Below are 27859 nucleotides of genomic sequence, written 5' to 3'. Positions count from 1 at the left end.
CAAAAAACGAAAGAACATAAGCCGTAAATATCATGAATTTTTCGAAAAAGATACAACTGCTCACCGGCAAGACTTGAACCTGCAATCTCCGCTTCAGTACAACGGCGGCCGTTGAGTGATGTTTCAGCTTTGTTTCCAAGTGTTCCCGTTAAAGAAGCTTCTGATCTGTTAGAAGATTGGTTGCTTCAACAACACAATGGGAGCACTTGGAAACTCAAAGTTAGAAACTACAAGAAATTGGTGGACTTGTGTATGGGACAAACCTTCTTTGGGAACCAATGGGAAATCCTCTGTCTCCATTCTTGTGTGAACTGTTTATGGCTCATTTGGAGGAGACTCTTGAAAATCAAGATTTATTACCCGAAAAAAGGTGGAGATATCTCCATTTGACATTTGATGGACTCTTTAAACGATATTTTATGTGAGTTGGGTGTCGTGACTGATGGTTCTTCTTTCACAACAATTACACTATACAATAACACAGATTTGTAACTAAAAATAACGCTACTGACGACGAAAACGATCCGCGCTTTATTACAACTCTTTACAAACTGGCTTCAAGCCGGTCGACCAAGCTTTCCTTTCCTCCGAGAGAACACTCACGCTCAAAAGCTCATATATGGAAGCAAGCTGAAGCATCCCATTTATACGCAATGACTCTCTCGGATTTATTCTCTCACGATGATAGGAACGTACGAAACCTATACTTGCTCACGCCTCAGAGTATATCAAGCATGATTGATATCTTCCGTACACACTAATTTTCATGTACTGCTTCCCTGAATGTTTTGTCTTATTAATTTTATTTTTGCTATCTTATAGCATTCAACTAACTATCAAGGTTCTCAACAGTAACCTAATATTATTCCTATCCAGTTAACTCAAATTAAACTATACATCTATCAATATTCTCTACATTGGGATGTACTCATGTACGATTTGTATCATAAAACGATTTTGCGGACCATTTTATGTAGCATATTATGTGTAATATTGTGATTGAAATACGACGCTAGGAAGAAATACAATTAATTGATGATTTTAACTGATTTTTATTATAACTAACATTGAAATGCACTACATATATTTTCGTAGGAACCGCAGCCGGGTATTGTTCCGCTACTTTCCTAACTGCCACCGCCTCAATGCCTCCCTCAGGATCTTTGACGCCTCTTTCTTCCGGGTTTACAGCGGAAATTGTCGGGCCACAATTCTGTCCGTGAACATTCCTTGATACTCGTAGTATGCACATGCAAATCGTCGGGTAATTATCCGGCGGGTTTTTTTAATCTGAGCCTGTAGGGGAGAGTAATCCTGTTATTTTTGAAAGGAAAATGTGAGGTTTCTGTGCAACGTTGTTTTTCCAAAACCTACCTTTATTATGTTTTTCATCCGTTTGCTTTAGTCGTCAACTTTCACAAAATTCAAATGCTTATACAAAATTGCAAGCACGATCGCAAAATTGCACATCCACTGAACACGATTTATCACGATGAAGTTTTAATATCATGATGAGATGTGGGCGAACGCTAAGTAGCTGGTAATACGAATCGGATTTGATCGCATTAAATATATTTATATCGTGGGTAAAGTGACCGATTATACGATTATAATTATACTTGTTACTAGCAGACCCGGTAAACTTCGTCTTACCATTAGTGGTATGAATAAGGTTTAGCAATTGCTTCGGTAGCTTTTACTTAGCTCGAAATCAATCAAAGCAAAAGTCCAAAGCATTTGCTTAGTTTGGTATGAATAAACATTTGCTTAGCGGATGTGTACTAAAGTCTTAGAACATAGCTTTTGCTTCGAAAAATAGAGCTATCCAACCAGCAGAATCTGAAGTTTTCTAAAGTAAAATGAAAGAAGACGATCAGAAAATTGAAAAGTACGGCAAAAGTAGCCTTGAAGTCGACGAAGCGGGTGGTGGGTGTAAGAACAACCGGAATTTTTTGTTAATACGTGCTAGTATGTTGATGTTTAAAGAAAAATGAATACATATTCGAATATTGACAAACAAAAAATGGCCTAATTTTAAAATTTATCATAAGCTCTCCCACATGTATTCGGATCGGGATAATCCGATGTATAAAAAAACTAGGCAAAAGGCGCGCATTTTAATTTAGATTTTTTTTTTAAATTTTAGGATTATAAAAAATTATATAAAAATGAGAGATCTGTATAATGTTTTAAATTATTACAATTTATTTCTTACTTTGAGCCAATTGGGACTTCTTCCACTATAGCCGGATTTTTTTTAATTTGAAATATTTACTAATTGATTTGTTTATTATCATCTTAGACGAATGATTTTATACAACGACAGGAATATGAAAAAAAGTTGGGTTATCACTTCGACTTTTCTTTATCCATGTTGAAAATACCTTTTTGAATTGTTTTGAAGTGAAATATTGCTAATTTGATAAGTTCATGACGTTATTAAAGAATTTTTTATTGGATAAGTCTGCTACCGAGCATGCTTAGAAAATAGAGCAATTGCTATGAGATTTGTCGAGCAATTGCTTCAGATTTGAGCTTTATTCATACCAAACTAGCTTGTTCTAAAAGTAAAAGCTCCTGACTGAGAAAACAGCTGTCAAAAAAACTTTATTCATAACAACCGAAGCAATTGCTTTAAGCGACTGCTCGACTGCTCGATTCAGTTTAGCAAAAGCAATTACTAAGTTTTTTTCATACCACCCCATGTTTAACTTGGCGTCTCGCTTTTGTGAACATGTCCTAGTTTTTTTACATCTTCTTTTTTCCGTTTACTCGAATTGCCACGCTTCATTTTATCGGAATCAACCCTAAAAATTTTAACTCAATTCTTCGGGTATTTACATAGATTATCAAAACATTACCTTCAATCAATCTTACATGCATCTTACAGGAAAACTTTTAATCTACTTTTCTTTGAGTCGGATGCTTTGAATATTGCCAAATGGTGTCAGGTATCAGCTTCCCGTTGAAAATTTGAGTTTTTCAGCACTCAACTTGACCATCAAACTTGGCAAGCCTCATGCAGCATGCTTAAAAAATCCACTCTTTGTAGCTTGTTCCATAAATAACTTTATGTTAATAATATCTATGTTTCATTTATTGAATACCATTTAGTTGATTTACTCCACTTTGCTCGAGTTCACATTAAGGTTGAAATCGGAATCAAAAGTTTCTCATTAATTTCAATTTATTGCACATGAAACTTTATGGAAAAAGAATTTTGAATATCGGGACCATTTGCCCAATATTATGCCTAATGCAGTACTTTCAGCTCCCGAGTTTCTTCGGAGAGAAGATTTTTTACTAACCATTTTCAAGCAGCTTTTTGTTCACTATTTTCACCCTTGGAAGCAGTGGTAATTAAATAATATCCATATTTTCATTAAAACCATGTCAAAAAAAAGATTAGTGTTTTATTATTTATTTCAGCAAAAAATGCTTATGAAATTCCTTTGAACATTTACCCAATTAATATAAAAAACGATCGGGTTTGAAAGGAGGAAAAAGTATGTTAAGATTTTTTATATTCAACCGAATTACAGCAATTTTATCACTGATAAGCTGATGTAACTCTGGGCTGCCTTTTCATCAACCATCATTTCAATAGTTAGTTACTATACCGTTGATAGTGATGGCGCTAGTAGAATAGGAAATGCTCACACAGGATCCTATGGTTCGGGAATGATGAGCTAGATGTCGCCCAAAATTTCTGGGCGATGAAATTTTCTTTCGTTTGCTTAGGGAATTACATCAGTTTATCAGTGATTTTATTTGCATTTTTATCCTAATGGACATATCTGCCAATTTAAACCATTGTTTTTTTAAGATTCTAACTGAAACATTGAGGTTTTTGAAAATTTAATAGATCGAAAATAGCTAATCTGTTAAGGCTACAATGATTCCATGAGTTCATTCGTTTTTTTTTTTTAAAGTTTTCATGTACATATACCTCGGAACCTTTAAAAACATATAAGTGTCTTTCGGCTATCATCACAGTTCAACTTTCAAATTATTTCAAAAAGAAATATCTAAGTAAAGGTACATTTGCCCCATTTACTGATGCAAGTGAAAACACATTGCTCTTTTTCAGATGCGTCAGTGTAAAGACTTTAAAATAAATTGAATACTTTTTCCTGTTTATCTTTTTTATCAACTTTCATTGATATATCTGTAGTTTTTCTCCAGAATAAAATAATGCTTGGTACTTCAATTTCACTGCACACTGTTTAACTATAAGACCTTCATTTACAAAGACATTTAATAATTTTGAATATCCGCTTCAGATTTAACATTCGGTGTACCCTTTCTGATCATTTCGGAGAAATAATTCTTAAAAGGTATATGTTTCATGACTAAAAGGCGCGTTGCCACTTGTTTCACCGTGTGAAATGACAGGAGTTAATATCATTTTCGACATTTTCAGGTCATAATAAAAACTTATCAAAAAATATCTGCTTCTGCTATCAAAAAAATAATGCTTCTAGAATATCAATCACAGAAAAACTTTTCAACAAAAAAGCGTATCAAAAGTCTCTTCTATGTAGCCAAAATATGTTAAACAAAAACACACTTTCATGTTAAGTACGTACTTGAATTCTGTGTAAACAAACAGTGAACCTGTAAACAGTTTTTCTGTGAATGAATTAAAAAAAAAGTTGAGTTTATTTAGTCAGATTGTTTAATTGGGCTCAAAGATTTAAAGATGAAGAAATAATGTGAACATGTATACATGAGTTATTTATATTATTTTTGTAAATGTTGAACGTTTGCACTTGCTCTAGTGTATCTTTTAACTGGAAATTCTTTCATTTTTATTGATAACTTTCACTTATGCTTGCAGAAAATCAAAAAGTTCTTTGCATTAGGCCTTAAAATAAACATCAATCTTATATAATCCTTTTTAAAGGACAGGCTCTTGTGTCTGTTCATCCTCAATGGATTTTGTTGTTGCTCTGTAAATTTAAAGGTACCCGAAACATTTCCAGTTAAGCACATTTGTACATATTCGAAAAATGTTTCTAGGGGTATTAGATTATAAAATTGTTTGTAAATCTTCCCACTTTCTTTTTGCAAATGTCCGCAAAGAGTCAGAGTCATACCATAATTTTATATGCATCAGTACTAAATTCATATTTTCAGACAACAATTTCTGCTGAACTTAAAGAAGTTTTTTTTTTAAATTGTTTAAATGGTATTGATTTGATCGGCAAAATATCAATCTGGGTGTCATTCATTACTATGTGCTGTACAAATGATCTAGGAATCAAGAAGAAAAAAAACACATCTAGGCTTCATATCGCTACCACATGCATTGAAATTATGCTTGGTTTAGAAATGCGCGCCCAAATATTTCAACTAATCAGTATGCTATGCCATCGTTACCATCCTCTCTTGGTGTTTGCTTGCGACGCCTTGGACGACCATGGAGACAAATAACAAATCGCCCGGCGCCCGAAGTAAAGAAAATCTCCGAAAATGGATGTCATGACTTTAATTTGATTCAAAAAACTACAAATTTAATTATAACGGACAATTGATGCCACTTTTTGTTATTTTTATTCAATATAAACCGATTCGCATGCCCACAGAATATTCTAAAAATAATTTCACTTGTATCTTTTGGGTAATTTCGGAGGAGTAGTACTACAAACACCGTTACAAGAGAATTTTATATAATAGATAATATTTGTAGCTTTATCGGAAAGACACGGTGTTAATTTGCCTACTAATGTGACATTCTAGTAAACATACAACGTGATACGAAAGACGATGCTAACGTTGTATTCTTTACGAATTTATTCGAAGTCATTTACGATTTCGATTCGACAGTAATTTGTGTACCAATAAAATGCTTCTTAAGAAATCTTATGCGATCGTTATAAGATTTCATTTGACATCGGCGGAAATAAATACGACTTCATCCAACATATCGTAACTAAGTCGTATTTCATTGGGAAGGTGCATCTTCTACGATGAATAAACGATATGGTCGAATGGTAAGTGTACATATTTACGATTCCGATTTGAGTTGCATCTGTATACGAGTTCGACGATGATTTCTTTTACGATTTCATGTTGGCTGGGTAGCTCTAATAATCAACTGAAATCCATCTTAGGATCGACTAAAGATCCAGTGGAGCTCCTTAATAGATCTGGTGTGTTCATAATCAGTTGTTCCGACTGTGATAAGGTGTACATTGGGCAAACCAAAAGGAAATTGATTGATAGATTCGAGGAACACATGGCTAAAGCTAGATCTGGCTCAAAGCAGAAAATCCTTCTTTCACAGAATCCTAGATCTGCAGTAGCTTTACACATGTGTGAATCTGGTCACTCTATTGATCGAGAAAATGTCTCGCTGATCCGGTCTTTGAATAGTAATTCGCTTAAATTGGATGTTGATGAAAGCATTGAAATCTTCAATGAAAAATCAGTTCATCTCTTAAACGGAGACACCGGACCAGGGCACACTTGGTTGTTCAAATTCTTAGGTAAAAAAAAATACAATAATTTACCTGGCAATGCCCAAAAGCGGGTAGAAAATAATTTAGCACTACCAGAAAACACCCAGAATAGTAGGTGGACCCAAAATACAGACAACGGCACAACTCCCGAGCATTCGGAGGTTTTTGCTACCTAGTAGTAGCTTAACTAACTCGGAAAATATAAGGGGGGGAAACGATACACATTCATCAATCGAAAACGTTCACTGAAGAAGGTAGCAAGTTCTCAAGCAACCAAAAGTTCGAATATCACTTAAGGAACGAACTAATAAGTTCATATATAGCTGTACAAAAGTTGTGTGGAACTTTTTTGCTGTTCAAAATGTTTTTTCGAGGTCCATGGAACTTCATTCTTTAGTTCAGCCAATACTCAAAAAAAGCTTTGAAGTACTGTTTTGGTTTCTGTTTCTACTTTTTGAGAACTTTAAAGTTTGTATGAAGAAAAACAATCTACTTGTTGCGTACTTCTCATTTTTTTAAAATCAAGTAGCTATCAAAGGCAAAGATACCGTCACTTCAAGATAAAGAAGTGGGCTTTGCCGCGAACATTAATTCTTCTATACGGACTTTCGATGTTCGCAACGCAACCTTAAGAGTTGGGGCAACAAGATTCATGCATCTAGCCATGGTAACCAATGTGTGTCTTGGAAAAACAAATCTGCTTTAAAAGTATATCTGTTGGAAGTGAGTACTTCAGAGCCATCTACAATGATTTGAATGGTAAAAATATATTTTGGTTGACCTTTTGGACGAATTATTATCCATATATTGCCATCCGGAAAAAAAATGATTTGAATTTGAATAAAACCGAAACTCTGCTTTTCTAATTTTACTCTGTTCGAGAAGAAAATCATCTATTGAATACTCAATTGGGAATCTTTTTGTTCATAAAAACAAGTATGTGGAAATTGATACCAACAGTGCGAATACGAACAACGGTTGCTTTGATAATTTTGTATGTTATTTGACGTTTAAGTTGTTGAATACTCAAACCATTGACCCTCATGGAGGGTGTACAAGCTATTTTAGTCGCCTGTTATGATACCCCTTCTCAGAAGGGAGCAGCACTGAGCGTATAGAAAGAATTTTCGATAAGTTACATGGGTCTGTCAAAGGGTTGCAAGTCTTCTTGTACAGCTCAATAGTTCGTAAAAAATCTCTGTTGTACTATCTTGTAAACTTGAAAGTTTTTAATTAGTTCCAACGGGCGTTCAAAAGCAACTTCGCATTATAGAAACTTTGAAGTAGATTTAAAGGCTTAAATCTACTTTTTTCGAACTTAAACACGTGTTTGCATAAATAAACACAATGTGAAGTACACATTTAGTTCCGGAAGAACTTTTTAACAACTTGAAAGTGGGAATAAGGTAGAAATTAAGAACCTGAATGTCATTTTAAAGAAAATCATCACATCGAGTAAAATCGTTGCCTACTCATGATGTTCATATAGGGCAACAAGTATGGATCTCGCACTTTCAAGCGGTGAGCTCGGGTTCGAGGCTTGGTAAGAACATGTTTCTTAAAATGTAATTTGAGTTAGTAACAAAAATGGTTGATTAATATGAATCAAATTAGCGGACTTAAGAAGGCGATTGAAGGAGCGAAAGAGTATTTTTTCCGATTTTTTATGCTGCTTATAAAGTGGATTTTGAAGCTGGTTAGAAGTTGTTTGGCGATTTATGCGAACTTTTTGTCAACTTTAAAGTTCGCTTAGCTACTTAAAAATTGAGCTGAAAAGAAGTTGTATTAGCAAACTCGATTAAGCTGATCAAACCTGATAGAGGCATGTTATCCGAACTTTTGGTTGCTTGGGTTGCTATCGAAATACTGGTATATGAACTTTTCATTTGCCGTGGTTGAATTAAAAGGAATCTTTCGATTGCTTTGATTCAACATCTGGAAGTTTTCATTGTAGTTTGACCGGGAGTGTCAAAACTTTCCACCGCTCTGTAATTGTGACTTGACAAAAATAAAAAAAAAAACTCAACGGAGTTATCGTTGAGTTTATTATGATTGCCGTTTGGCATCCCGGACAAAAATTCTAGGGACTCAATGTTAACTTTAATGCATTTTACTCACTACAAAGTTTTTAGATTTTTTCTCGCCGCTGCATAGAATTGTATGATAAATATAAATAAAGGAAATTTTTCAGTTATTTGAGCTTTTAGGTAATAAAAAGAACTGTTTTTGAGATCATTTAAATTTAATTACATAAAATAAACGGAAACATTGAGCGTTTTGAGGCACCCCAGATTAATTCCGATTGAGGTCAAATTTTGCACAATTATTTGGGCCAATCTGCAGAATGTGTATGGCCGGTTTGCGAAATTCGACATGACTCATTGGCTGCCACCCTAATTTGGGCCTGCATGTTTTGAAGTATTTTTCGTCGTCTGTTTCAATCAATCAAATCAGTTGCCCTCCCTCCAGGGATTTTAATTGCTCGTGTGAGATAATGGAATTTAAACCAAGGTTGCGAAATCTCATGAGATTGAGATTTTTTTGAGTGAGATTTTCCCTTTTTGAATCTCAGTGTGATGTTAGGTAATCTCATCGTGAGTATCACAAACGGTTCTTGTCTTGAATGTCAACGCTTTCTCAGACTGAGAATCACGAGCAGAAAAACTACTTTTTGGAAGGCAGAGATGCCATGGAATAATATTTGTGCAAGCTCTTGAACAATGAAACCAGTTTTATAGTTCAGAAAAAGCTGAACATACCACGACTTTTTAAAAACTGTCAGTTATACTTGATGAATGTTAAAGGCCAGTTATACTTTTTTTAAACATTTTTATAGAGAACATACTATTAAAAGCTCAGTACAATCAGGTTGATGATAAGAATTTGTTCTTTTTTTATTTATGTCTTAAGCAAAGTTGCGAAATCTCGTTCAGTTAATATTTTATCGAGTGAGGTTCTTCCTTTTTGAATCTCAGTGTGAAACGTTAACGTTGATTGTGAATGAAAGTTTTGATTTTAAAACATCTTTCTGAAGAATGTATTATCATGACTTGTAAGAATCTGATTATAATATTTATGTCTTAGCAGGGCCGTAGGAAGAACTGACTCATGGGGGGGGTTTTGATGACATATTATTTTTTATGACTTTTTTTTTTCAAACAATGTATGAACTAAAAAAAGTATTATTTTTAAATATTATTTGATTATTCATGTTTAAGTTCTTTATCAAAAATAGTTTTTTGTGTTAAATAGAAACTTTTGAAAATCCATCCCTAAATCTATCAAATGATGATTAGGATTTGTATAAAGAATCCTTTAGTAACGGAATTGGAAACTTAGGTTGAAATCTCAAAATTTGCTTAAAAACCTGGGGAGCTTAGCTTAAGATCGCAAAAGTTCTCCCTCAAGAATCCGGGCCGAGCAAATCTGGGCAATTTTATTTAAAACTTGGCAAACATCGAGCATTCTATTTCCAAATTTTTAGACCAAAATCCGGGCACTGCCCAGGGAAATTTGATAAAAATCAAGGAACGATTCATCAAAAATATGAAAAAATTGGTATCATTTTTGCATCGAAACCCATTACCAGATGTTGAATTGTATTTCGAACTCCCAAAAAATCGTTTATTCAATTTTTTAATAGCTTGAAAAATTTCATTTTCGGGCGACAAAATTGACGAATTGACAAATTATAATGATGCAATTCGAACTTTTTATTTTATTTCCCAAAATGTGAATGTATCGGGACAAAATCAAAATGGTTTCAACAAAATTTGTGCAACTGGACCGGGGAAATCTGGCCAGCTTAATTTAGCTTATTTGATTTGAACTTACAATAAGTTTTTTTTTAAGAAAGCCCTCAATTTCGAAAAAAATCTAAGAAGAAATCCAATTTTCCACATTTAAACTTAAAGATCCAAATATTGCAGTTCGAATAGGATTTATGCAAACTCCATTCTAGTTGAAAATTTTATTCTAAAATTGGGTTCTTGAAAAAACTGCAATATTCATAATGTGGAACAATAAGCCAAACCATACGGAATTTCCTGCAATTTCTTTAAGAGAAGATATATGTATCATCATCAATTAATTTCTATAAAAAATCAATTTTGTGAATTTATTTGAATAAGTATTTCATAAGTGAAAACTTGCAAAATGAACTCAAATTCTACTTAATTTTTGTCATTTTCGGTTGAATTGTACCAACGAACTGACTTTAATTGAATTTTAAAATCGAACAACATTCAGAATTGTAAGCCTGCGATCACTTGCAATTTAAATTCTTTACCGAACTAGTCATCTTGAAAATTTTATTTTGATTGTGGAAGTCATCTACGAGCTAAATCTGAATCTGTATTTAGAACCAGAATTCAAAATTTGAATTTTTAATCTGTTTCGAAATTTCAATGCGTTTTCTTAAATGTACGAAAACAAAAAACGGTTTCTCAATTTAGAAATATGGCCCAAGAATTGAAATAAATGTCATGGCCCTCAATCATGAATCCATAATTATAGTTCAGATGTTTTGGGTTTTATTGATTATTCTTCATTCCAATTCTGTATTTCTAATCTGACTTACAAATCTAAAAAAAAATAAAAAAAATCGAATGATGAATCTATATAGACATTTTGAAGCTTTGTTATATTTTAACTTTGCATATGATTTCAAGTTTTTATGCGGAAAAATATTAACTATATAATGCGTATGAGTTTCGAAAATCATGAGTAAATTTTTTTTTAAAATGAGTTTTGTAGAAAAATTTATTTTGTAAAAAACAAATTTAAACGACGATTTCAAACACAGCTTTTCATTTCAATTTTTAATCCAGAAGCAGATACATATTCCGAAATATGAAAACACAAATACAATTTCGATTTTGATTATAAGGAGCCAGAATCTCTGAAATGAGTTAAATCTTATTTAAAATTTAGTATTAAGAAATGAGTTACTATCACTAAGTGAGATAATTTTGAAAAAATGTCGCTGAATTCTGAAGCTGTTATCTGTCTTCGAGGTTTTGACATCAGTTCGGAGTCAAAATTGTTACTATCAAATATCCTTACGCCATTATCAAAATTTAAAGAAAAAAAACAAATTTTGAGTGAAGAGTAGAATACCTCGCTTGCTTTTGATGGACCCTCATGGGGGGGGTTTAACCCCCAAAACCCCCCCCGTTCCTACGGCCATGTGTCTTAGTTTAATGAAAGTTTTACAGAATGAGCAAAAAGTTTTTATGACCAAATACGTTGATGAGTCTCGCTCGTATTTAGAGGATTTAAGACATGCAAGTTATGAAATTGTATTTCCTACAGTAATGTACTTTTGAATCTCTTAAAACGTTGATGCAAAGCTTTGCAATCATGGAAAAGAACCGCAAACATTGAAATGTCCAAGCTCAAAATTCTTCAAAAAAAAAACCCCAATGGCTTAATGTGCTTGCCAGAAAAAAACATCTCAAATCTTCTGGACATTACTAGAAACTATAAAAAATATAGCAAAATCTGAATAGCTAAATATTTGATTATTATAAATATTAACACAAAAAGTACCGCAAAGACAACTAAGCTGGGAACCACTAAAATTCAGAATTAAAATCATAAGGATCCACCGGGCCGAATTTTACAAATTTAGTATCTTTGAATTACCGGAAGTTTTTTTTTTGTCAATTTTGCAGAAAAAAGTTTTATGATTTTACTTATAGCATTCGAGCTATGCTTTGCTTTTACTTGTAGCGGCAACCTTAAAAACGAAGTTGAAATTTATAGGTAGCTATGTAGAGTTTTAATATAAATGAAGAAAATAGTTTCTTAATCTTCCAAACAAATTAAATTTTAAAATATAAAAATTAAAAAAGATTGTTACCAACGAAAAACCATTCCAATTAAAACGCATGGCATCCCAGCTTATGCAACCGGCTGGAATCGACCACATAAGAAAAGCATTTATGAACCAAATAAAAAGTAATGAAGAAATATCAAAATTTTCCCTTTCAAATGAAAGCGGCGGTTTGTAGCTTCTATCCTAACGGATAATCTTTTTTATTTCAATTTAAAAAAGACATTTTAATGATTTTTTATGCATTTTAACGATTTTCTTTTTCAAGAGAAGGAAAGTTGGTTTTATTTGCATCGGCTCACAGATCTTTTTCAAATATTATCACGACTCGCGTGATGTTTGAAATTCCCTGTGGGAAATTTCTGAAGTTCATTGCACCAAAAAGTAGGATATGATTCAGACCAGCCTATCTAATGTCCGATAAATTCACTTATTCTATTAAGAGCGTTTCCAGAAGATTTATAGAATTCTAAATAGAAAAAAGAATATGACAGAAATAATAATGTGCCATTGAATATTAAGATTTATCAAATATTATTGTACTACCATTTGGAGTAATTGTAAAATCGCTTCTTTTGTTAAGCGGCCTTACTTCTAATTTTTTGATTATTATCTTATGAGCTTTTAGACACATGCATCAGAAATGAATTGTTCTTTAATTATCATAACTGGATTTTTTTTAAATGATTTTTAAGAACATTGAAAAATGCCTTTCAAAAGAAATTCGTGAAACCCTTGGAAAAAACACTGTTCAATTTTATTAAAATGGCTAGTTTAGACTGTAAATTGATCATTCACAGCCTAGTACATCATTTTGAAGTGGTTTTTGTGAAATTGGGAATGTTAAGATGGGTTTCGAAAATTGGTTTTCGTTACGGTTGTTCCGGATCTTTTACAGTCTATAAGTGACTTTAACTGTCAAAAATTCGGCAGAAAATTGCACTACCAATGAGTAGTTTGGAACAAAGATGGGATGTCAAGGTCCAAGGACGTTTAAAAAATGATCGTTTGAAAAGAGATTTAAATAAAAGTTGAAACAAAGGACAGCTTATCACTGACATCACGGCCTCTATAATGAAATTTTTCATTTAGTTGCTATAAAAATGTAGGTTTTAATTCGGAATGTATAGATGCATATTGCAGATGCAATACATGATATTTAATAATATTTCGAAATTTAGATATCCTTCACTCGTACACAACATGCTCTGAAGAAGGGGCCGCAAGAAATTTGATGACTGTGATCATATTACAGTTCAACATATGTTTTTTTTTTGTATGTCAACAGCCGAGAAAATACAAAAAAATACCTAAAAAAATCTGAGTTTTGACCTTTTTTTTGTAAAAATTTCAGCCCTTGAGAGTTAAAACAAATATTGATTTTTCTATTAATGTATTCTATGCTTAGCTAACTAAGCATATTTTCCTTATTTAAAATAGCCAGAAAATCGATTAGAAATGTTGCTTTTAATCCCGTATTATGTTGTTGCTTTTAATTTTGAAAACCAACAAAACGTCAACGACTGAATTTTATATTTTTTTATTTAAGTCGTCTTGACAATGAAATTATGTTATAAATTGTTTAGTACCAAAGCGTCGTATTTGCAAATAATATTATAAAATTAAAGTGTTGTTCTCAACATTTATAAGGTAGTGTGTTGTGTACATAGACACCTTTTAAAACATAGGTACCACGAGCTTTAACACTTTCGTTACTAAAAAGTTTCAATAAACTCCAATCATTAAAGCGCTCTTATTTTTATTGTGCTAGTGTGAAAAGCTAATCACATTATATGATACATTCAAACATTCCATAGATTCGTTACAAATTTAACTGTCGTCAAAAATAGTAGGGGAAAAAGTGGGGAATATAGCTGAAGATTTCTCTAATGGGATTCTGGATTTCTGATTTTTTTCTAGATGTGATGCTCAGTGAATTTCGTTTCACATCAAAAGCTTTGAGCATCACAACGAAATTCATTGTGCTGCTTAATTGATACTCATCACGGTGAGTATCAATTTCAAATGATTATCTGAAATCTTGCAACTCTGATTTAAACACTGACCTTATCTTGCAATTGCACATCACAATTATTTTCAATACCCTCCTATTGGATAATCAATGTAACGTGCAGGCGCAATGCCTTAGTGCCCCAAAGTACTACCTGCTTTAGGCATTCTAGCTAAGACGTTTATGGTCATTAACGAATAGCGATCTCGCACTATGTCTGCTGCTTTCTACAACAGCGGCAAACGTAAAAAAAAATCGAATATCTTGAATCAACGACGTTTTTATTATTGTTAGTATGAAATGATATCTTCTCTCGGAAAGCTGTTTAATTTATTTTTCCAAAAAAAAATCTCAAAACCAGTCCTTTCACCCTTACTTTTCTAGATTGCGACAAAGGCGAAGCAATGATAATGTTCAAATCCATTCATGTGTTAACTCCTGTAAGGTTTCCTATACAACGTGCCGGTCTGCAGGTCAGCAACTAGAAGAATAGCCCGGAGAGTATAGGGGAAACAATTCGAAGAAAACCAACTAGAAGTCGGTGGCATCACACAGTTTGCTCACAGACGAAATCTAAGAAAATACAGTCTAAATATTCATCAACGCGCGACAGCTCCTTACAAAGTATAATTTAAAAATGATAACGCGCAGAGATTTTTTTCTTCGTTAATCTCGTCTGTCCTGTAATTACTTAGCTAAAGTGAAACTGGTTGAATGCACCAATGACGAGCCTGATTTAGTCATCTAGTCGAAATTCAGTTGGTCGAGGTAGTGGCTGAAAGTGAAATTAGTTCATGCTAAACAAGTGGCTTTACCATGGCTTCTCCTAGCTTAGAGCAGATAGACTTGTGGGAGAAGGAATATTCGCCAAGTGAGTGGAGTAAGCGTTTTCCAACGGCCGCTGAAGTAATTGATTATCATGTAAAGTTTGTTACCAAAGGTAAGGCACGTTCAACCATTTCGTTGAGCTCTATTTGATAGAAACGTCTTTACTTCCATCAGAAAGTGATAACAATCGCTCCGAGCTGAAATGTGACCTGGATCTGGAGTACGGCAGCGATGACAGTGACAAATTCGACATCTATGGGGACAATCTCCCAGATGATGCTCCCTTGTTCGTGTACATTCATGGCGGCTACTGGCAGATGTTAAGCAAGAAGGACTCAGCGTACTGCGCTCGACCTCTGGTTGAAAAGGGCTTCCGAGTGATCATCATAGAGTACGAGCTTTGCCCAAAAATCACCCTCGAGGAGCAGGTTCAGCAAATAAAAAGAGCCGGAGAGTACTTGCTAAACTATGCGGAAGAAAATAGAGTTCAGTAAGTGTGACTTATATGCACTAACTTCCATATCTACTTAGTAAGAACTTTAATAACAGCAATCAACTTTTGTTTGAAGGCATATCTCGATTGCAGGTCACTCGGCAGGTGCCCATCTGATAGCGTGCATGCTCGATCGCTGCTTCGTGGAAACCGTTGGGGACGAAATCCATCTGGTGAAACACGTGCATCTGATCTCGGGCGTGTTCAAGCTCGAGGAACTACGCCACACGAAAGCCGTCAACAGTGGGAACCTTCTGGGATTGGATGACACCAACACTAGGCTATTGTCTCCCATCTATAGCGACTTTGAACACCTGAAAGGGTTACAGATGAAAATACACGTTTATGTGGCCGAGCACGATAGCCACGTTTTCAAGCAAATGTCCAGAGAAATGTTCGAGCATTTGCAAAGCTTCGGATTGGAAACGTCCTTCCTGGTGCTACCGGGGCTGGATCATTTCGATATTGTGGAGAAATTGTCCGAAAAAACACATCTTATTACAAGTGAAATATTGAAAACCATTTCTAATCAATAAAAAAGAGATTTAAGAAAATATGTAGCAACCATATATTTATATCGTCCTGGGTGACAATTATATTTGTTTATTAAGAAAAGTTTTCCCCCGTGCCAGTGGAGGAAACGTAAACGCTATAAGACTAACTTTAATAATCAGATTTTATATACTAGTATTAGTCAAGTGGGTACAATTAACGATGGGATTTCTCAGAGAAATAATTTTAACGGTCCTATTGTAAACCAAATCCACCCTCAGAGTTTACTATCCAAAGGTTTTTGAAAGTATCCACACTCATCCAAAAAAGCTGTTATGATCGAGGCAGTGCGTTCAGCGTCAACCAAATGCATGTAATGATTTCCTGTAGCTCGCAGAAAACTCGAGTGAGGATTTCTTATTTTGGTAATCTCCAGCAATTCCTCAGCTTCCTCTTCATCGCCAAAAATCATCGAATCCATCGCTCGAATCACCAACACAGGGCAGGAAATTTTTTCGGCCGTCCGCTTGTTAATTTCCTTCGACCAACCAAGAAACATCACCGATTTTGTTCGATTATCCTGCTGGAGGTAGAACTTTCCTCCCTGCCCCGTAGACTCCTTTATATCGCGATGCAGGATATGGGAACAAAGTTCTCTCGGGATCACGTAAGAACGATTGACGTGGATTTTCTCAATCAACTCTTCGTAGGAGTATTCGTTTGGCTTATCTCCTCTTATATAGGCTTCATCGGCGCTAAATACTCGCAGCAAAAAGTAGCCATGCTGCTCCATTATATCACCCGGAAAACTGGGCTGCAAAGCATCCAAACCGATTAAAAGATCAACTTTATCCGGGAACATTCCTATAAAGGAATAACTCATCATGGCTCCTAGTGAGTGACATATCAGGGAAACCTTAGACCAGTCATAGAATTTCATGATACGCAAAATAATAAGCACGGTATCCGTCATGTAATAGATACAACCGTTTGGAATTCTCGACGATCGACCATGGCCAGGTAAATCGATGGCTAAGTAAGCTCCATCCGGTGGAAGCAATGGCATCAATCTTTCGAAAGAACCACTATTATCGCCGTATCCATGAATAAGCAGGATCGGTCTGATGTGCTTTGGGCCATAGCGATATCCCGAAATGTGACCATGAGGAGTTGGAATTTCGACCGGTTCAAATTTCTAGAATAACGGCAAAAAAGTTAAAGAAAATCCCACAAATTCTGTTTCTTTCGATTTGCGTCACTTACTGGTGGTAGCGTTGGGTTCATGTTCCATACAACGAAACTGCATACCTGGTACTTACGAGTTCAACCGAGCAACTGAATCGAGTTTTTTCCCGGGAACATTGTCAAATGTCGCGGAATTTTCCGAATTATCCGATTGAATCATTACATGATTGATCTAAACCTTCTAGTTCTGTAATTGACGAAAGACAATTTTCTTTCGTTACGCTGGAACTTAAGCCATCGCAATGAATTGTTTCTACTGATTGCACCTATCAAATAACGTAGTCTAAAGTCAACATTTTTTCAATGCGTTTTCAACATTTTAAAAACACAATGTGGATTTCTAACGAGTTGAACATTCAATACAGAACTTTTTATCTACTCTAATAGATGGAAACATTCAATATTTGTTGACATACGGATTAATCTGAGATCGTCTGGGGGTAGCCTCGGACAAAACGTTCGGGTCACGATGTCAAATTATCGAAGTAAAGTGTTGATCGTCGCAATCAAAGCTTTGTTTGATAGCAGAATAATAGCTATCTTAAGCTGTTGAAAACAAACATTTTATTTCCGTTATTACATGGAATCTGTTATTCAACTCATGTTTGAATTCTTACCATGTAAGTAGATAGACTGTTTTTTTGCAGATTTATTATAATTGTTTAATCATCACTTGATAGGATAACATTGACTTAAGTGAAACAACGTGAGTAGAAACGTTTGAATCGCTACTTGTTTTCCCGAAATTTTGAGATACCCAGAAAGTTATCCTACATAAATGTCGTTTAAACTCCTGACAACAGTGTTCACATGGCCAAACAAATTGTAAACTTAAACATTAATTACTATCGAAAATCCCCGAAGGCCAAAGAAAATTTTGTATACGTGAAATCAACATGATGAAACAGATGCAGATGTGATATCACATAGTTTATTTACCTTAACAATTATTAAGTTATTGTAAGATAGTAATCATTGAATTATATAAAGATTAGTTAGTCATGATTCAAAAAAACATTCTACGTTCGCTCGTTACCCAAACCACCCCCCTTGAGTTAGACCTACTTTATCAGGTTATGGGCCCAGGCACGGTCGCTTATGCCGTTTTCGTTTTTCTCCACTAGCGCAGGGCAAAACTTTTTCTGAATAAACAAACAGAATCGTTATCCGGGACGATGCAAATATATGGTTGCTATGCTCACTCTTATGTTTACCCCCAACACTGACAACTTTTACGGGGTGCAACCGCCTGCTTGAGGTTCAAATCTCGGGCAAAACTCGTGGACTTCTGAATCAATAAACGAACATAATAACAGCAGTAGATTCCATCCCAGTAGCTTGGCAAGAGCGGATGTATTTTTGTTTCGCTATTTATCGGGTGCTTTATAGAAAAGTGAACTAAAAGTTGGAAGTTTTCACAAGCAGTTATCCTGCATCATTCGGTCGTCAATTGCCGAATCAGTTCAGCAACGGAAGTGACAAGCTGTGTTTCCCCCGGCTGCGCTGGTGCGCAATCCCCACATCTGGCTGGAACATCAGGCTGCCTTGTCGTCACCATCAGCACCAGGACCATCAGCAGAGGAGTGCAAATTGTTTCCTCCCAATCCAGGTTTGATTACTGTGTGGGCGGTTGTCCGATAGATCCGGTAATAATTGCCGTAATCGGATAACGGAAACATTGCACAAGTCTGAATCTGATTGGTTTTTCTCTCCCGGTGAATCGAGCCATCATCAATCAACCGAGGAAAAATCATTGCCGTCGTCATCGCCAGCGCCGGCTGCGATCAACGGAAGAACACGTGGTTGTGTACCGAAGAAAAAAAACACTCAAGAAAATTAGCTCGTTAAGAAGTGCTTGAAAAAAATTGTAAGTTCTTCTTCATTATTTTTCTCTTTTTCTTTTTACTATCTTTTTCTCTATAATTCGAACATTGTTTGCTTCGTTCATATTTTTAACATTTGACATTCGTGTTCGTGTGAAGAAATATGAACGAAGGCGGGGGGTCAATCCCCTCAACTGAGGATGAGGAGGATAGCGTCTATGAGGATGAGGAGCATTTAGAGGATTCGGTTGTTGCGGGTCCTTCTAATGAATTTCATTCTCCAATGGATGATAATTCTGAGTCATCCTCAGTTGAAAGTAAAGCTACCCGACTCCGAGTCTACACTGATAGCCCTACTTTCTCTGGTCCTTGGGTGGTTTTCATCCGGCCCAAAAAAAATGGAAAGCAATTGAATGTGGTTCAGATCACAAGAGATCTGGCGAGGTGGTCCTCCGTAACCTGCATTAAAAAGGTGCGACCTAACAAATTGCGAGTCGAAGTAGCCAACCGGAAATCCGCAAATGAAATTGCTGTCAGCAATTTCATAAACTTAGAATACCACGTGTACATTCCGTCTCGAGACGTAGAGATCGAGGGCGTGATAACTGAAATGAGTCTGAAGGCCGAGTACGTGAAATCCAACGGCGTTGGTAAGTTCAAAAGCCTCGATTCGGCTTCGGTCGAAATCTTGGATTGCCGCCAACTCAGAACTGCCACCGTCGTAAATGGAGTCAAAGGGTACTCACCTTCAGGTTCATTTCGTGTGACCTTTGCGGGTACCGCCCTCCCTCATTATGTCTTGATTGACGGAATATTGAGGCTGCCTGTGCGACTTTTTGTTCCTCGTCCAATGGATTGCAAAAATTGCAATAAGTTGGGACACACTGCGTCGCACTGCTGTAACAAGCCACGGTGTCCCAAATGCGGGGAGAATCATGGGGATGGAGCGTGCTCAGCAATAGAGCAGAAATGTGTCTATTGCGGGGGCTCACCCCATGACATCTCCTCGTGCGAGGAATATAAGAGTCGCTGGGATAGCCAAAAGCGCTCTTTGAAGGAACGGTCAAAACGGTCGTATGCCGCCATATTGAAGGGCGCGGCGCCCCCGATCCAATCTCATTCGAGTAACATTTTTTCTGCGCTGTCAGTTGACAATGTAGAATCAGATGCTACCGACGAAGATCATCCGGTCATTTTTGTAGCTAACTCGCGAAAACGCTCAAAACCAGCACCAAAGACTCCCAAAATTCCAACAAAAATTCCAACATTTTGTTCCTCAATTGGTGTTAAGCAAAAACCGACATCTATAGTAAAAGAAAAACAAGTCCCTCCCGGGTTCCGTATTAATATGCCACCACAGAATACACCAGATATTGCGGGAACTTCTAAGTCTGCCTCTCCTAACGTAATCTTGCCAGAATCAACTTCTCATTCTGGAATTTTCAAATTATCTGACATTTTAAATGGGATCTTCACATTTTTAAACGTCTCGGAATCGATAAGAAACATTGTTACCTCTATGCTTCCGATATTAAAGACATTTTTAATGCAATTGATGCAAACTTGGCCCCTTCTTTCAGTGTTTATCTTTCTCGATGGCTAATTCAGGCCGAGAGGTCGGAGATATCACTGTGTTACAGTGGAATTGTCGTAGTCTTATCCCTAAACTGGATCCGTTCAAATTTCTTCTTCATGAAACTAGTTGCGATATTTTTGCCCTTTCTGAAACATGGCTTTCTTCCGAATCAAACATCTCCTTCCACGATTTTAACATTATCCGTCTGGATCGCAACGATTCTTATGGAGGGGTGCTTTTGGGGATCAATAAGCGCCACTCCTTTTTTAGAATCCACCTCCCTTTATCAGGAGGAATTGAAGCTGTTGCATGTCATATAACTATAAGGGGTAAGGACTTATGCGTTGTCAGTTTGTACTGGCCTCATAGAGTTGCAGTTGATCGAAGCCACCTAGAGGACCTGTGCTCAGTGCTTCCTGAGCCAAGGTTGATCCTGGGTGACTTCAATTCACATGGAACTGTCTGGGGAGAACAAACTGACGATAGTCGTTCTACTCTTATTTATGATATTTGTGACAGTTTCAATTTAACAATTTTGAACACGGGTGAAAAAACACGGGTACCTAAACCTCCTGCAAGACAAAGTGCAATTGACCTCTCCCTCTGCTCAAACTCACTATCATTGGATTGCCAGTGGAAGGTAATTCCTGATCCCAATGGTAGTGATCATTTGCCAATCAAAATTACAATCACCAATGGGGTCAGCAATTCAAATTCAGCAAATATGGCATATGACCTAACAAGACACATCGACTGGAAAAAGTACTCGGACGCAGTTATCTCAACCATCAATTCTGTGGATGTGTTACCTCCGTTGGAGGAATATACTTTTCTTGCTCGCTTGATTCATGACAGTGCAGTTCAATCCCAAACGAAACCCATTCCAGATCCATCTGTTCGACGAAGGCCTAAAAATCCATGGTGGGACAGTCAGTGTACTAAACTTTACGTGGACAAATCGAACGCTTTTAAAGTTTTTCGGAAACACGGAACCCTGGATAACTTCAACGCGTATTTTTCTCTTGAGCAGCAATTCAAAAACCTGATCAAGGGGAAAAAACGTGCGCATTGGCGTAATTTTGTGGGAAGTTTGTCGCGGGAAACATCCTTAAGCACTTTGTGGAATGTGGCACGAAGCATGCGTAATCGTTCTTCCACGAACGAAAGTGAAGAACATTCGCATAAATGGATTTTCAATTTCGCACGGAAAATCTGTCCAGATTCCACACCTGTGCAAAAAATCATCCGAAGTGTGTCTCCGAACAGATGCGATCTGGATTCCAGCTTTTCAATGGTGGAATTCTCACTTGCTCTCCTATCTTGTAACAATTCAGCTCCGGGAATTGATAAAATAAAATTCAACTTGTTGAAAAACCTCCCGGATGCCGCCAAATTCCGCTTGTTGAATTTATTTAATCAATTCTTGGAGCATAACATTGTTCCCGAAGATTGGAGACAAGTGAGAGTTATTGCTATCCAAAAGCCTGGGAAACCTTCGTCCGATTTTAATTCGTACCGTCCGATAGCGATGTTGTCTTGCATTCGAAAATTGATGGAGAAAATGATTTTGTTCCGATTGGATAAGTGGGTGGAAACAAATGGTCTCCTTTCAGATACCCAATTTGGGTTTCGAAGGGGCAAAGGAACAAATGATTGTCTTGCTTTGCTGTCTTCAGAGATACAAATGGCGTACGCAAAACGTGAGCAAATGGCTTCAGTGTTTCTTGACATAAAGGGAGCTTTTGATGCAGTCTCAATAGAGGTTTTGTCAGACAAGTTACACTCCCAGGGTCTGCCTCCTCTATTGAACAACATCTTATACAGCTTGCTTTGTGAGAAACATCTGAACTTTGCTCACGGAGATATTGCAGTTAGAAGAACCTCTTACATGGGCCTCCCGCAGGGTTCATGTTTGAGTCCACTTTTGTACAACTTTTACGTAAGTGACATCGACAGTTGTCTCTCTGAAGGCTGCACTCTAAGACAACTTGCAGATGACGGCGTGGTGTCTGTAACAGGATCTACTGAGTCTCATCTGCACAGACCTTTACAAGATACTTTAGACAGATTGTCAACCTGGGCTTTGGGGCTTGGGATTGAGTTTTCCCCACAGAAAACGGAGATGGTTGTTTTCTCAAAGAAGCGTAGACCTGCTCAACCTAAACTTCAACTCCTTGGCAGATCGATCACTCAATCGAGGTGTTTTAAGTATCTTGGGGTTTGGTTTGATTCCAAATGTACCTGGAGAGCCCACATTGAGTATCTGAAAGGAAAATGCCAACAAAGAATCAATTTTCTCCGATCAATCACTGGCACCTGGTGGGGAGCCCACCCAGAAGATCTTTTAAAATTGTATCGAACAACAATTCTCTCAGTGATGGAATATGGTAGTTTTTGTTTCCAGTCAGCTGCCAAAACTCACCTCATCAAACTCGAGCGTATCCAATACCGTTGTCTTCGCATCGCTTTGGGCTGTATGCCCTCAACGCATAACATGAGCCTTGAAGTTTTGGCAGGAATACTCCCACTTAAAGATCGATTCAATTTATTATCACTTCGGTTCCTCATCAGGTGTGAGGTCATGAACCCATTGGTGATCGTAAATTTCGAAAGGCTACTTGAGCAAAATCTTCAATCCAGATTTATGTCTATATACCATGTCTTCATGTCCATGCAGATTAATCCTTCTTCATATTCCCCAACTCGTGTTTACATCCCTGACTACGACAACTCTTCTGTCCAGTTTGATTTGTCTATGCAGCAAGAAATTCGTGGAATCCCTGATTCGCATCGTCCACTGCTGATTCCAAGAATTTTCGATGCTAAATATAGACACGTCGATGCTGACAAAATGTACTTTACAGATGGGTCGCTAATAGAGGAATCAACGGGATTTGGAGTTTTTAACGAAATAGTTACCGCCTCATATAACCTCCTTCCACCATGCTCGGTATACATCGCAGAATTAGGAGCCATTTACTGGGCGTTGGATAGCGTCGTTTCAAGGCCGGTAGGACACTACTATATTATAACGGACAGCCTTAGTTCTGTTGAAGCAATCCGTTCAATAAGACCGGGAAAGCACTCACCATATTTCCTCGGGAAGATACGGGAAATTCTGAGTACTTTATCAAGACGTTGCTTTGCCATCACCTTCGTTTGGGTCCCCTCACATTGCTCGATAATGGGCAATGAGAGGGCGGACTCTCTGGCAAAGGTGGGGGCGATAGAAGGCGAAACGTATCACCGTGAAATCGTCTTCAACGAATTTTACTTCTTAGTTCGAAGGAACTCTCTTGTCAACTGGCAGCGCAAATGGGACGAGGATGAGTTGGGTCGGTGGCTCCACTCGATTATCCCAAAGGTAAGCCTTAAACCCTGGTTTAATAGATTGGACCTGAGTCGGGATTTTATTCGTATATTTTCCCGTCTCATGTCTAATCATTATTCCTTAGACGCGGTACTCTACCGTTTTGACATTGCTGGCAGCAATTTGTGTAATTGCGGTCAAGGTTACCATGACATCGAGCATATTGTCTGGTCGTGTGAGGTCCATCTTGTCGCCAGAACGAATTTAATAGACTCCCTTCGGGCCCGAGGAAAACCACCTAATGTTCCAGTGAGAGATGTACTAGCAGTGCTAGATTTGGACTACATGTTCGAAATCTACCTTTTTCTAAAAGCTATCGATCTTCGCCTATAATTCTTTTTATTTTCATGTTTCCCTTTCTTATCCTCTTTTTCTTTAAAATAAAAGTGTTAAGCTAAGCACATAATTGTAAAAACAAAAACGAGTTTGGCTCTTTAAAACCTGAAAGTATGAGCCGTTTCAAATAAAGATTTACAAAAAAAAAAAAAATAATAACAGCAGTTAGGGCAAAATTGTGGGTAACTAGGTTGCCACTGCCAATAAACGAAAACACTATTAGTAACGACTTTGTTTGCTGAGAGAAAAATTTTCAAGCGTAATTTTTTTTTTAAAGTTCTTGAAGATGTCCAATCCGAATGGTGGCGATGGTAGAAGAGATGAAGCGCAAGCTGGCAGAAACGATGCACCTAGATAACTAGGAGGTGCCGTTTCGTTTCAGGCGAGAGAGGATTAGAAAATTACAATAGGCGATGGAAGCGCTGCCGAATTTGGGTGATGGTTTTGCATTAGTGCAAGTGGGATGCAGCTAAAATTTCACCCAACTTTTTACAGATCTCACGGGTTTTTCTTAATGAGAGAAAGAATAACTTTCGGATTCCACCACCCATTCCTGGGCGTTTTACACCAAGATGGTGCTCTTGAAGGAGCGGATCTGGTGTGCCGGGAAGAAACGAAACGAAGAGGATTCGGAAGTGAACGAGGAAGTCTCCGAACCGAACAGGCTCTGGCAACCATATGCTTAAACATCGATCGGAGCATATATTTACGGCTTTGTGCAGAATGCTAAATCTGCCAGAGAAGCGTGGGACACGTTTGAAGACAGCGGCTCAACAAGGAAGATCGGCCTGTTACGGAAGCTAACGGGCATTCGACTGGTAGGAGCAGAAAGGGACGACGATGTGATTTGCGAGTCTTCTCAGGAGTATGTCAACTTGATTTTACTTACGTGTAACCAGTTGGCGGAAGTTGGATTCCAGGTTGACGACACCTGGTTGTGTAGTTTGCCGCACAAAGGTTTGCCGAAACGGTATGATCCAATGATCCTGGGTCTTGAGTCATCTGGTGTGGCTCTGACGGCTGACAAGGTCAAAGCAAAGATCATGCAGGAGGTCAAGGTGATAAGCGATTCCAAATCATCGGAAAACGAGAGTGCATTTTTCAGCAAGCAGAATGCGACAAGAAAGCAGATAGACAATGTGGCGGACAAACGTAAAACGTTTCGTTGCAAAAAGTTGGGACATTTTGCGTCGGAGTGCCAAAAAAGCCATGCGAAAGGAAGAAAGAGAAGCAGAACAACCAGGAAGGAAATGCAGCTTTCTTCGCTGTCAACGCTGTGAAGTCTTCTGAGCGAGGTGACAGTGATTGGTTCTTCGATTCTGGCGCAACCACTCACTTGTGTCGAAACAAAGCTGTGCTGGAGAATCCACAAGAAATTACATAGAAAATCAACGTGGCCAACAATGCGAAGGTGGCCGTTGTGGCCAAAGGATCAACGAAACTGGAAGCTGATTGCGGTGGAACGACCTGTGACGTAATGTGCGCGATTGAACTAGCGATAAATCTAATATCCGTCAGTAAGGTGTGCCAGAAAGGTTTCCGTGTTGTATTCTCGAAGGAGGAATGCAAAGTTTTCAATCCCGAAAAGGAAGTAATTGCTGTTGATCGTAAAGTAGATGTCCTTTACAAGTTGTCTGAAAAGAAGAAGCCTGTTGTGAATTTGGTCTAGGAAGATAGATACGAGTTGTGGCATCGGCGATTGGCGCATCTGTCCACTGGTTGCATGAAACGACTGAAGGGAATGGTCACAGGCTTGGAGTTCGACCTGAAGTATCCTGAGAAGTGCATTGCAAGGCAATAGGGCACTGTAAAGAAAATGTACTGGAACTCGTCTACTCCGATCTGTGTGGTCGATGGGAGGCAGTCGCTTTTTCCTCCACAACCAGAGGACCTACAATTATTGGTAAGGCGCAGTGCGAGGGAGCAACCATCCCAAGCAAGTATCAAGATTATATTATGAGCTGTAATACCTTTCCTTAAAGCTGCAAATGTGTGTGTGTGTGTTCCATCCAACGACCCCCTGAGCTGGCAGGTATGTTATGCAAGAGAACCAATGTCAACAAGTTTGGATAACTTGGTTCAATTGCGGGTGCTGGAGGTGTTAGCTCTATTGAAATTCCAGTAACCCATTTCAGAATGACAGAGACCTAGCTGCACATCCCGAGGTTACTTTCCTTATCAATAAGCCCCGCCCAATCATAGCCACATGACCAAATGGGTCATGTAATTATGATTAGACTTTCAATCTTTTATTGCAATACCTATCTAGGTTCCAATTAATTATAATCGTCTGATTATATGAAATTATTTTCCTAGTCAGTTTAATAAAAGATTGACATGTATTTAGAGAGTAACGCATTAAAAACAAGGTTATGATTATTTTTTATAAAAAAAAAGAATTAAATGATCTTACCGTTTTGTTTTCTTATTTCATTTACCATTCTTTGTACCAGTATGATTCCTCTGCTCCTCTGCTCCTAAAATTATACTTGAATTTATGGCTTCTTGTTAGTGCAATTTCTCTTCTGAGTATTTGCAAGAGGCTCCTGAAAATAATACATCGGGCTGTTTAAAAAACTTTCTATACAACAAATGTTCGACCATGCTAGCTACATCACGAATTAGTAAGTTTTGATTAGTTATAAGAAATTCAAATAATGTTAATGCTAATGTACTACTTAATATTAATAATGGTGAAATTCTCAATTGTCAGATGATACGGCGAAATCATTTATGGAAATCTAGAAAAATTTGAAAATTAGGTACATACAAATGAAATTAAAAATGTCCTGCAAAAATAAAATTAATTATTAAAGATTTGTAAAAAAAAAGTTTAATTAACATGATAGAAACGGAGATAAAATTGTTAGGTAACTTTTATATGCTGTTTGCCTATATTAATATATGTGTATAGTGTATAATACGGCTTTTTATGGATAGTATTTTGCCTGAAGGACAACAAGTTAGTTGAGAGAAAAAAACCTTGATGTATATCTTGATTTCAAAAAGTAGCAAGTACTAATACATCGCTTCCAATATATAATTTTATTTTAATGAAGCTTAAAAACAAAACAAAAAGGTTAATAAGGCATTTTATTGAAGTAGTAAAGTTTATGGCAGCCGAAAAAGGACCCAAAACTTAGGCAGCATCGTACAATAAACGATCATACTACATTTGCCAAACAAACGTGAAATAAATATTACGATTAAATTAAGAGGAGCTGAAAAAAGATATATTAGCCGGAAAAGATATATCAAAATGTTAATGAGCGTAAGAAAAATAACCTTTAATCAAACAAAATTTAATTCACTGTTGAATATAAAGTCTGAACCCTGTTGCAGAAAAATAACAGCAGTGTAACACATGTCATATTAGAGTTTTGGT

The 27859-nt window shown here is 36.9% G+C and overlaps 2 protein-coding genes across 2 annotated transcripts; one reads left to right on the top strand and one right to left on the bottom strand.

Moving 5' to 3' along the window:
• The first annotated feature begins 14853 nt into the window (after positions 1-14853).
• Positions 14854-16186, top strand: LOC129759930 (kynurenine formamidase-like). Its single transcript, XM_055757507.1, has 3 exons — positions 14854-15251; positions 15314-15629; positions 15709-16186. Exons 1-3 carry the CDS (start codon positions 15128-15130, stop codon positions 16166-16168), a joined length of 900 nt encoding a protein of 299 aa, XP_055613482.1. The 5' UTR covers positions 14854-15127; the 3' UTR covers positions 16169-16186.
• A 215-nt stretch (positions 16187-16401) lies between these two features.
• On the bottom strand, positions 16402-17551 carry LOC129759927 (probable serine hydrolase). The gene is made up of 2 exons (XM_055757504.1): positions 17388-17551; positions 16402-17319 (listed from the first exon to the last, which is right to left on the bottom strand). Exons 1-2 carry the CDS (start codon positions 17406-17408, stop codon positions 16402-16404), a joined length of 939 nt encoding a protein of 312 aa, XP_055613479.1. The 5' UTR covers positions 17409-17551.
• Between the last annotated feature and the right edge of the window lie 10308 nt (positions 17552-27859).

The sequence above is a fragment of the Uranotaenia lowii genome, unplaced genomic scaffold (genome assembly GCF_029784155.1).
Source record: "Uranotaenia lowii strain MFRU-FL unplaced genomic scaffold, ASM2978415v1 HiC_scaffold_323, whole genome shotgun sequence".
Taxonomy (NCBI): domain Eukaryota; kingdom Metazoa; phylum Arthropoda; class Insecta; order Diptera; family Culicidae; genus Uranotaenia; species Uranotaenia lowii.
This window is presented reverse-complemented; position numbering and strand designations above follow the sequence as displayed.

Coding starts and splice junctions, on each gene's coding strand:
- LOC129759930 (XM_055757507.1), top strand. CDS start 15,128: ATGGCTTCTCCTAGCTTAGAGCAGATAGACTTGTGGGAGAAGGAATAT. Junction 15,252..15,313: donor TGTAAAGTTTGTTACCAAAG/GTAAGGCACGTT, acceptor TACTTCCATCAG/AAAGTGATAACAATCGCTCC. Junction 15,630..15,708: donor GCGGAAGAAAATAGAGTTCA/GTAAGTGTGACT, acceptor TTTTGTTTGAAG/GCATATCTCGATTGCAGGTC.
- LOC129759927 (XM_055757504.1), bottom strand. CDS start 17,408: ATGAACCCAACGCTACCACCA. Junction 17,320..17,387: donor TGAACCCAACGCTACCACCA/GTAAGTGACGCA, acceptor CCGTTATTCTAG/AAATTTGAACCGGTCGAAAT.